This window comes from Parambassis ranga, chromosome 22, assembly GCF_900634625.1.
Source record: "Parambassis ranga chromosome 22, fParRan2.1, whole genome shotgun sequence".
NCBI lineage: Eukaryota > Metazoa > Chordata > Actinopteri > Ambassidae > Parambassis > Parambassis ranga.
The window spans coordinates 6960114-6969664 of record NC_041042.1 but is presented as its reverse complement, the minus strand read 5'-3'; the positions used below and the strand labels follow the sequence as shown (position 1 = coordinate 6969664).

At 38.9% G+C, this 9551-nt stretch overlaps 3 protein-coding genes across 5 annotated transcripts; 2 read left to right on the top strand and 1 right to left on the bottom strand.

Annotated features, from left to right (window-relative positions):
* Window positions 1-1593: 1593 nt before the first annotated feature.
* isca2 (iron-sulfur cluster assembly 2) lies at window positions 1594-3437 on the bottom strand. Its single transcript, XM_028395035.1, has 4 exons — window positions 3319-3437; window positions 2918-3083; window positions 2365-2480; window positions 1594-2283 (listed from the first exon to the last, which is right to left on the bottom strand). Exons 1-4 carry the CDS (start codon window positions 3378-3380, stop codon window positions 2109-2111), a joined length of 519 nt encoding a protein of 172 aa, XP_028250836.1. The 5' UTR covers window positions 3381-3437; the 3' UTR covers window positions 1594-2108.
* Window positions 3438-3546: 109 nt separating this feature from the next.
* LOC114427174 (NPC intracellular cholesterol transporter 2-like) lies at window positions 3547-5214 on the top strand. Of its 2 annotated transcripts, none has more exons than XM_028395038.1 (5): window positions 3547-3625; window positions 4124-4231; window positions 4415-4522; window positions 4610-4782; window positions 5060-5214. In XM_028395038.1, exons 2-5 carry the CDS (start codon window positions 4150-4152, stop codon window positions 5141-5143), a joined length of 447 nt encoding a protein of 148 aa, XP_028250839.1. In that variant the 5' UTR covers window positions 3547-3625; window positions 4124-4149; the 3' UTR covers window positions 5144-5214. The 2 variants fall into 2 exon arrangements, with proteins under 2 accessions (XP_028250839.1, XP_028250837.1); XM_028395036.1 differs by lacking the exon at window positions 3547-3625 and adding an exon at window positions 3632-3873.
* A 2420-nt stretch (window positions 5215-7634) lies between these two features.
* LOC114427175 (NPC intracellular cholesterol transporter 2-like) lies at window positions 7635-9161 on the top strand. Of its 2 annotated transcripts, none has more exons than XM_028395039.1 (5): window positions 7635-7762; window positions 7895-8000; window positions 8382-8489; window positions 8581-8753; window positions 9002-9161. In XM_028395039.1, the coding sequence occupies exons 2-5, from the start codon at window positions 7919-7921 to the stop codon at window positions 9083-9085; spliced, it is 447 nt and encodes a 148-aa protein (XP_028250840.1). In that variant the 5' UTR covers window positions 7635-7762; window positions 7895-7918; the 3' UTR covers window positions 9086-9161. The 2 variants fall into 2 exon arrangements, with proteins under 2 accessions (XP_028250840.1, XP_028250841.1); XM_028395040.1 differs by having other exon boundaries at window positions 8979-9047.
* Window positions 9162-9551: the final 390 nt, after the last annotated feature.

The window sequence follows — 9551 nt, the reverse complement described above, 5'->3', positions numbered from 1 at the left end:
TCTCTGGTCTTATGACATACAATAACCTGAAACATCTTAGATTTCAGATTTAAATCCAGCAAAGAGCAGAGTAAGTAGACCACTTTACATAATGAATAACTTTTATTTCCCATCCTGTAAAACGTATTTAACTTCCTGAGTATATACTCAGGAAGTTAAATAAATTAATACATTTTTTGATTATATTGTATATAGAAGTAATATATACATATATGTATATATTACTTTTGTCATGTTTCATGATGCAGAAACATGATGTGGACCTTACTGAGCGGCACCAGGCGCGGCTTGTGAGCAAGACTCCAATCAGGATGTTAAAAAAAAACAGAAATGATTCAAATTACAACCGTCTGTTTCAGGAAGTGTAGCCTACATGGGGGAAAAAATTGTCTGTACTGCATCTAGCAGCCTGAAAGATCTACCACCTACTGTGATCTGGTGTATGTATTAGAGATCTGTCTGAAAAATAAGACTTTTCAAGCAGTATTTTATGGTTGGTTAAAATACTGCCTTGCTCTTTGTAAATGCCATATGACTTCTCTGACTTCTTTCCTCAACAGTAAAATTTTGTGATGCTGCATTTTCATAGTGCCATGTGTTATCACAAGTTTGCACAATGAGTTTTGTGTCCTTGTGTATATTTACTTTTGCATTCTATTTGATTATGTTTTGTAACACATATCATTCCCAGTGTCTGTGCACACATTACAAAAAAAACACAACTTAAATACACAACACTGCAGTTTCCATTTGACAGGAAAATGCTTTGAATTCTGTGTGTGTGTAGGCTTGTAGACTTCTTTTGAAAACAGAGATGAGGGGAAATCCTCAAGTGCTGTTGGTTTCACATTGCACAGTAAAATAACTTCCAGCCTTGTTTTTCCCCCCCTCACTCTATAGTGACCCAGATGGAATGAAACAAAGCCCACATGGTTAGCTCAGTGTGAATTTAGCTGGTCTTATGACATACAATAACCTGACACATCTTAATCCTGCAGATTTAAATCCAGCAAAGAGCCAAGTAATTAGACCACTTTACATAATGAATAACTTTTATTTCCCATCCTATAAAACTTTGATGTCATGTGTTCATCACAATTGTGATTCCTGAGGCCTAAAAAAAACACAGTTAAAAACCTGTTCATCCAAACAGAGGACATGTGACTCTTATCTGTGAGGGCCCACAGCCAAAGGATTCTGCTGGGAGTCAGCACAGAGGTTTATGGGTGTAGGTGGAAACATGGCGGCTGCTTATATTATGGGTTTTGACTGTAAATGTTTAATCTACATTACAATGACCTTTAACTGTACAGTTTATCAGAAATCTAAAAACAATAGTATGTGAAGAGTAGCACAAAATGTAATATAATATATATAATGTTCAGTTATGTATGACAGTACTGCAAGTACTGTAGGTGGGTGATTTTTTCTTTTTCAGTTAAAAGGAGAAAATCATCAAAACCCCACAGGTTAAAACTTTTGTCATGGCGCCATCTACTGGACATTGAAGCAACAACAAACTAGACACATTTTGGCTTCACTGTAGTGTGTGGAGGTTAACACTAGTAAAGAAACAAATAGTGCACACATAAATATCTTAAATTCACTTAATTTATTACAGATTAAACAAACACAATACAGCTCAGACCCTCATATTCATACTTATAGTGTATTTACATATTTTACATATAAACTCAAATATTAGCTCTGAATATTGAACTGAGCCTTTCTTGGAATACATCAGTGTGTGTCAATGTGTGTATCTTTGGAAGCATACTAATACATTAATTTTGTAGCTTGATAGCCAGGCTGACATTATACTAAAGTAAGGGAGCAACAAAGTGTACAAACTAACTAATGTCACACCATTATCTGCTCGGCTGTGATATGCTCTGTGCTTATGACACCACATCACCCTACGTTACTGCAATCATCAGATACATCCTGGTGGGCCATAACCAACACGCATGTTAGGCAGGCTCCAGCAAAAAAATTTTTTATACTAATCTGTAGTTTTTTGTTGTATTTTTACATGTGCTCCTAATAAATTGTTACATCAGAGTATTAGGTAATAGTGATACAGGAACCAGAGAAGGTGGGATGCAGGATCATAGTTTGACAGAAAATGAGCTGCCACAAGAGCAGCCATGATCAGCTTGAGGATTTTTGAGCACCAGGAAGGTGGAACGGATCAGCTCCTGACTGAAATCTACAGTGGCTCCTTTCACAAACTCCAGGCTGTCCGGGTCCACAATAATGCCCACTCCTTTCTGCTCAAAGAGTCTGAAAGCAGAGCAAAATGAATATAGGTAGGAACACTGGGCAGAGAAAAAGAGACATTAAAAGACATATTTGTGCATTTACCGGTCATCTTCATTCTTGTTTTTATCAACTGAGAATTTGTACTGGAAACCGGAGCAGCCTCCTCCCTCCACGTGTATTCTCAGGTACTCTCCCTTCTCCATAATTTCCATGAGTCTCTGGATTAAATACAAATCATAAAGAAGGGGCAAAGGACAGTCACTTTATACTCACACATTTTCAATGGCAATTTCAATAATGACATTTTGGATATCTAAAAATACATACAAATGCAGAAAGCTTAAAGACTTAAACACATAAAAGATAGCCAGTCAGAGCTGACTCATGTCTCAGATGTCAATTATGTCACACCAATAACTCTTGCTGACAAGGATCGTGGAGGATAAAACAATTATGGAGGTCACTTGTATTCACATTATTTATATAGTTTCTTTAATCAGATAAAGTAAGTTAAACAATAGTAGTCTTGGGATCAGCGCAACAGTGACAGAGGGAGTACAGTAATTGTGAATTTTAGGTTTTCAGGTTAATGTACAGGAGATAAAAGGTGTCTGATCTGTGGCATGAAACACATTTTACAGTTTGTAGGGCTGACCTTCACACATGAGTCAGTAAGATGCACTTTATCTTCAGATAGACCTGGTTTCTCCTGGACGGCATTGCTGAAGCACCGAAGCCCCGCTGTGTGAGAAGGCTCGCGTTTTTGGGGAAGCCTGTGAGACTGTTCGCCCACAATCAGGCTGTTCAGGCGAGTAGATGCACTGAAAACATTATAAACACTCCATTAAGATCAGATCACATGACCACACAGGGACTTGTAATGCTACGGTACCAAGTGCTAGCTAGTTAGCCTAACGTCACTGACTAGCAGGCTTGCTAGCACGCATAAAATCAACACTCAACTATTTTACGCTTTTACAGTTTGCTTTACATGTTGCCTACTGGTCACAGGTTGGTCTATAATTATGCCTACGATATACGACGAGGCAACATTACCTAGCAAGGCTCAATATTCTTGACTTTGACGCAGCTATCATTGCTCCTCTTACGAATGACATCTTCCATAACAATGTTACTAAGTTTCAACCCACCCATCGAAGCAAACATTCGCAATCTTATTGGCTGAAATGCTTGTCTTTCAAATAAGACACACCCACATTACTGCCATACCACCACTTGATTGGTTACTGTTGATGATATCATCTTAAATTTGCATTATGACGAGTGGAGTTGTTTACCTTAGTGATGTCTGTCAGGCATACATCTCCTTTGCTGTGTGCGGCCTCAGACATTTTACAGTGAGGTAAGGACATGGTCTGTATGCGACTAGGATTACCTTTACATTAGTTTGATTGAGTGTCTGATGTCATAGGCTTCCAATTACAGAGCAGAAAAGGCAGGGTGTTTACTTTATAAGTAGTACCTGACAGACATCTTATTGGGCGTACAACGCGGAAGTGCCCGTAAATAGGCGTCACTTCGATCGCGTGATACAAGGAAATAAAAGCTGGCTGCCGTTTCCACTTCAGAAGCTGACGGAATCGCGTAAAGGTGTGTAAATGGTTAAATATTTGTTTTAAAGTCTGTAACTAAAATGTTGGTTGTGTTTGTGTTGATGAATATATTTCTTCAGTAGTCGAAAGAATTTCTTCGTCGTTGTGTTAAACTTTACTCACTGCTACACGTCGGACGTTTTGGGGTGAAAAACAAGAAGTCATATGATGTATCACTTTCTGCTGACTCTTGTAATCGAAGTGCTCTGATACAGTGCGCTCATGTGTCGGTGTTCTGCTTATTTTAGGATCACACATACACACAAAAAGAAATATGGATTCTCGGCCCGCTGTGGTAGTTTTACTCTGCTTGATGGGATTCACCTGTGCAGAACTAGTGAAGTTCATTGATTGCGGTAAGTTTCACCTGACTTTATGTGTACACTTTCTTATTTGAGTAAAAACAATTTCACGGTTATTTTCTTGCTTGAATAGTAATATCATTATTTTAACAACAGTTAAACTCTCCCTGATATAAAATATTTTTATTATATCTGAACTTTTTTTAAAACAACCTGAATTTCTATGTCCATGTTCAGGTTCCACCTCTGGCAAAGTGGCCACCGTAGACATTAACCCTTGTGCCAGTCAGCCGTGCCAACTGCACAGAGGGGACTCCTACAGTGTTAATGTGACGTTCAACAGTGGTGAGTTGGCTGCATCTTTCTGGAAATACGTCACTGCCACCTATCACAAATGCAAACGTAAGCTTGACCCTTTTTTCCTTCTTGAAGGTGTGGAGAGCCAGACGAGCACAGCAGTGGTTCATGGAATAGTTGCTGGTGTTCCCATCCCCTTCGCCATCCCTATTGTTGATGGCTGCAAGTCTGGAATTCAGTGTCCCATCCAGAAGCAGCAGACGTGTCACTATCAGACTGCACTGCCTGTAAAGGCAGAGTATCCTGCTGTAAGTAGACCTGCAACAGTCCCCTTTGTCCTCTATGCTGATCTATGCAGGTTTTTGTGCAAGAGACTGAGAATAAATGTTACAGAGTTGTTTCTCTAAAAGTTGTAAGTATATGTATGTTTTTGCCATATTTGTTTTTTTTACTGCCACCAGAGAAATTTCATGTTTTGCATCTTCTCATGATAAAGATGTTGACTTCTTATCTTTGGGTAAACATTTTTGAGATTTTTGAGAAGCACACAGAAACCCTGAACAACAGTTTCTTTTATTTTTCTAGATAAAGGTTGTGGTGGAGTGGGAACTGAGAGACGACAACAAACAAGACCTCTTCTGCATCAAGTTCCCTGTTCAGATTGTGTAGGCAACAGTACCTGATGACAAACGTGTCTTTAAAAAAAAAAAAAAAAGGGATTCAGCTTTGAGTAAAAACCTAAAAGTACCAATGAAACAAAAGTATGAACAAAAGTAAGATCTTGTTTTATTCATTCATCAAACTGATTTTTTTTTAAGATGTGTATTTCACTAGTTTGCAAGACTGCTGCGCACGCATCTTAAATCCAGCTGAAATAACAAAGGCACATTTTCTGTAATGTGATCTTCCTAATGGCCATTTTTAAGAGTTGTAAACAAATGAGGTTAATGATTGTGTGATTGACCCTCACATTCCACTACAGTGCAAATGTCTTGTCTTACTGGCTGCTGTGTAGTCAGAAAAGGTACGTGCTGTGCTTTTTCTTTACTATAGATTTTGTAACATTTCTTACTGACCTTGAGCTAATGAACACACAGATTGGATTTTGTGAGTAAAAAGTAAATTCCAATAAAGAAATCTAATGTGTATTCAAGTTTTGTGTGTGTAATGATGCAGAGACCAGCTTTTTCCTTGGGGTTACTATAGGATTTATAAGTTAAGGCTGCTTTAATTGCTGTGACGCAAACAACTTGACTTGGGCCGTAACATTATTTAACATCAGTGGTTTCAGCAGCAGGATACTCTGAATACTAAACTACCAATATTAATAAGCCATGCACAAAGTACAGTAGCACATCAGCTTCCTACAGTTCTGTAGGTAAATACTGATGCATTAGTGCAAGTACTGTTTTTACTGTTGTGGCAGGTTTTTTTTTTCCATTGGGGGCTCCAAGTAAATATTAGGACTCATGATAAAGATATTGACTTTCTTTGGGTAAACATTATTGAGATGCTTTAAAAGTTGAACTTTCTTGAGAAGCACAGGGAAACCTGATACTTCTGTTTTAACTATGTAAAAAGGTTTTTCAGATAAATATAATGAAGACATTTTAAATTCCCACCACTTCCCTGTCTGTATCTACTGTTACAGGTCAGACAAATCTGGAGAATTTTTCTAATAGTAGATTTGATAACTGAAGTGAAACCAACATGTATGTTACAGAAGAAAAGAGTTCCTGTAACTCTTTGGATCAGTGGGGTAGCACTTTCTCTAATGGCAGCAGCATGTCGGAGTGATGAAGGGGATGGGAAGGATCCTCAGTGATGAGGAATGCCACCGCCATCGAGGCTGTACAGTTAGACACAGGGGTTTGGAGTGATCTGGTTATTTTGCTGGCCTGAGTAATTGTGTAGTGATGAAGTTGTACCAGGATGAAATGTTAAAGATGACAGTGGATTCAGTGAGTAATCTGTAAATTTAGAATTTAAATGTTGTTGCTAACATGGAAAGTCCTTCAGTTCCTCAGCTGCTGGAGGCGCTGTTGTGCTCTTTTGTAAACAGAGTGTGTGTGTTGTATGAAGGATGGGCAGATGTTTATCTCTGCCCCAAAGTATCTGGATTCTGAGTGGTTTGAGCAGGGGTGACAGATTTTTCCTCTGGCCCCACAGAACAGCTCTTTGTGGATGTTGAGTTCTAGTGAATTTGAAGCAAATGTTTGGTCCAGGCTGCTGCTGACTTCTTGCTGGTTTTAGACAGTTTCAGGTGAGATCAGTCTACAGCACTCTGCTACAGACTGACTGTGTGTGTGTCTGAGCTGAAAAAATAGCTCTACTGTCACAACAGATGACTAAAACAGAAGTGAAACACATGCATCTGACTGCTCTATAAATTCTGTTTCTTTTTTTAAAGGAAAGGTTAAACCAGTGTGAAGGAACTAGCTAACCTTTGAAACTGAGTAAAACAACATGGGATTTTCTAACACTTATATACCTCCATATTGGCTTGGTTGTGGTTAGGCATCAACACCTCTTCTGTTTCTGCGAGTTCACAGGCTAACATGCACTTGTTGAACACGTTGAACTTGTTGAATCCTGGCAATCATCAGAACCCTGGGCAATTTCATACCAAAGGGATTCCTGTCACACAGACAGCTCCTTGGCTGCATGCTGCTCTGCTATGGGGTTCCATTTGAGCCAAAATTATGTCAATGTGCACAAATGGGACCCCATAGTATGGGGCCACAGACACCATACAGTATGGCCTGTATATGAATAGGGTTGAGTTTACACTGAGTACTTAGTACTAAGTGTCTGAAGTTTTAGGCTTCCAATTACACAGCAGTAATTATGAGGTATTTACAGACTAATCTTTTGCCAATGAAAGCAGAAAGTGCAAACAAATAGGCGTCACCTGTATCTTGTGAAACAATGAAATGAAAGGCGGCTGCCCATGCTACATTATTTTGTGTTTGCATTCCCAAGGTGGTAAAAACAACAACTAAATTTGTTTTGGCTCGGACATTTCACACTTCACAAAAACCGTGTGTGCACAACGGCCCCCAGGTCAAACAGTATTGTCTGACCTGTCTGGATTCTGTGTACCTGTAGAAGCGTTTTCGCTTCGCCACATTCACCACGCCCACTCGGAGAATTCCGACCAATAGTTCTTAGACAGTTATGCGAAAGTTATGTGTCGAGAACAAGCCGCAGGACCTCTAAAACCAGCACTCCAAGAACCCAGTGACTTCATTCTCTTGTTGGAGCGGCGAGAGCCAGAACAAGTTTCGAGTATGTAACAAGCTTTAAACTTTACTAACTGCTACACATCGGATGTTTTGGGGAGATAAAAAAGAAGACTTATGATTTAACCCTTTGTGCTCTGACGAAGTTCACTCATGTTGGTGTTTTCCCTTTTTTTAGGATCACATACACACAGAAGGAATCATGGGTTCTTGGCCCGTTGTCATGATTTTGCTCTGCTTGATGGGACTCACCTGTGCAGAACCAATCAACTTCAATGATTGCGGTAAGTTTCACATGACTTCATGTGCAGCTATATGAAGGTTTTTAAATAGCAGTTAAAATCATTGTGTTATAAAATATTTTGCAACCTTGAAAAAAACATCTTCAGACGCATCTTCTGTGATGACAAGGAAGAGTGTTTCCTGAATTACTTTCCCACATTACTGAGGATCAGGTACAACTTGTTATTCATGTAAATGACTTTGCATTATAACCTGAAGCAATCAGTTGCTCATGTATTATTTACTTCCACCTTTATCCACAATTATTATTGTCAAACTTGGAAAACTGTTTGGATTGAGTTACAGAACTACTATTGAAACACTAAAGCGTTTTATTTCATTTTTATTTTTTTAACAACCCTATTTTCTATGTCCATGTTCAGGTTCCCTCTCTGGCAAAGTGACCATGGTGGACATTTACCCTTGTGCCAAGCAGCCGTGCCAGCTGCGCAGAGGGGACTCCTACAGTGTTAATGTGACGTTCAACAGTGGTGAGTTAGCTGCATCTTTCTGGAAATACTTCTCCCGTCTATCACAAATGCATGCATAACATTTTGACCTCCGTGTTTTTCCTTCTTGAAGGTGTGGAGAGCCAGATAAGCACAGCCGTGGTTCATGGAATAGTTATTGGCATCCCCATCCCCTTTGCCATCCCTGTTAGAGATGGCTGCAAGTCTGGAATTCAGTGCCCCATCCAGAAGCAGCAGACGTATCACTATCAGACTACACTGCCTGTGAAGAAGATGTATCCCGCTGTGAGTAGAGCATGTGACCTGCAACAGTCCCCTTTCTACTCTGATCTGATCTGTTACCATGTCTGTGCTTTTGGTGAAAACAGGGTATTGGAATTTAAGCAGAAAAAAAAATTCAAATGATTTTATGAAAACACTTGTAAGGAGACACTTTTGTGCACTGATACTGAATGAACGTTACAAACAGAATAGTCTCTCTAAAACTCTAGATTTTTGTCTTATTTTCAGAACAATCTCTTCTGTTTTTCTAGATAAAGCTGGTGGTGGAGTGGGAACTGACAGACAACAACGGGCAAGACTTCTTTTGCATCAAGTTCCCTGTTCAGATTGTGTAAGGTGCCAAACTTGCAACAGCACCCGATGACAAACATGTCTTTAAAACGGGATTCAGCTTCGAGTAAAAACCTAAAAATACCAATAATTCTAGTAAGATCTTATTTTATTCAGTCATCAAATTGATTTTAAAAAGTATATTTCACTAGTTTGCAAAACTTTGTTGTACACACATCTTAAACTAAACTCTTATTGGCTTTGAGATGTTGTACTTATGATGTGGATTTTATGAAAATAAAAGTAAATTCTCATAAAGAAATCTAATGTGTATCTAAATATATGTGTGTGTGTAATGATGCAGAGAGCAGCTAAAACTAGTTAGTGAGCTGTAATGTTAGCGGGACAGCGCGGTTGTTTAAGTACAAATATTAAAACGACGCCATGCACAAGATAAATACTGATGCATCAGTGCAAATACAATTTTACTGTTGTGGCTGGTCGTTGGTTTAGTGTCTACTGTTTTTACTT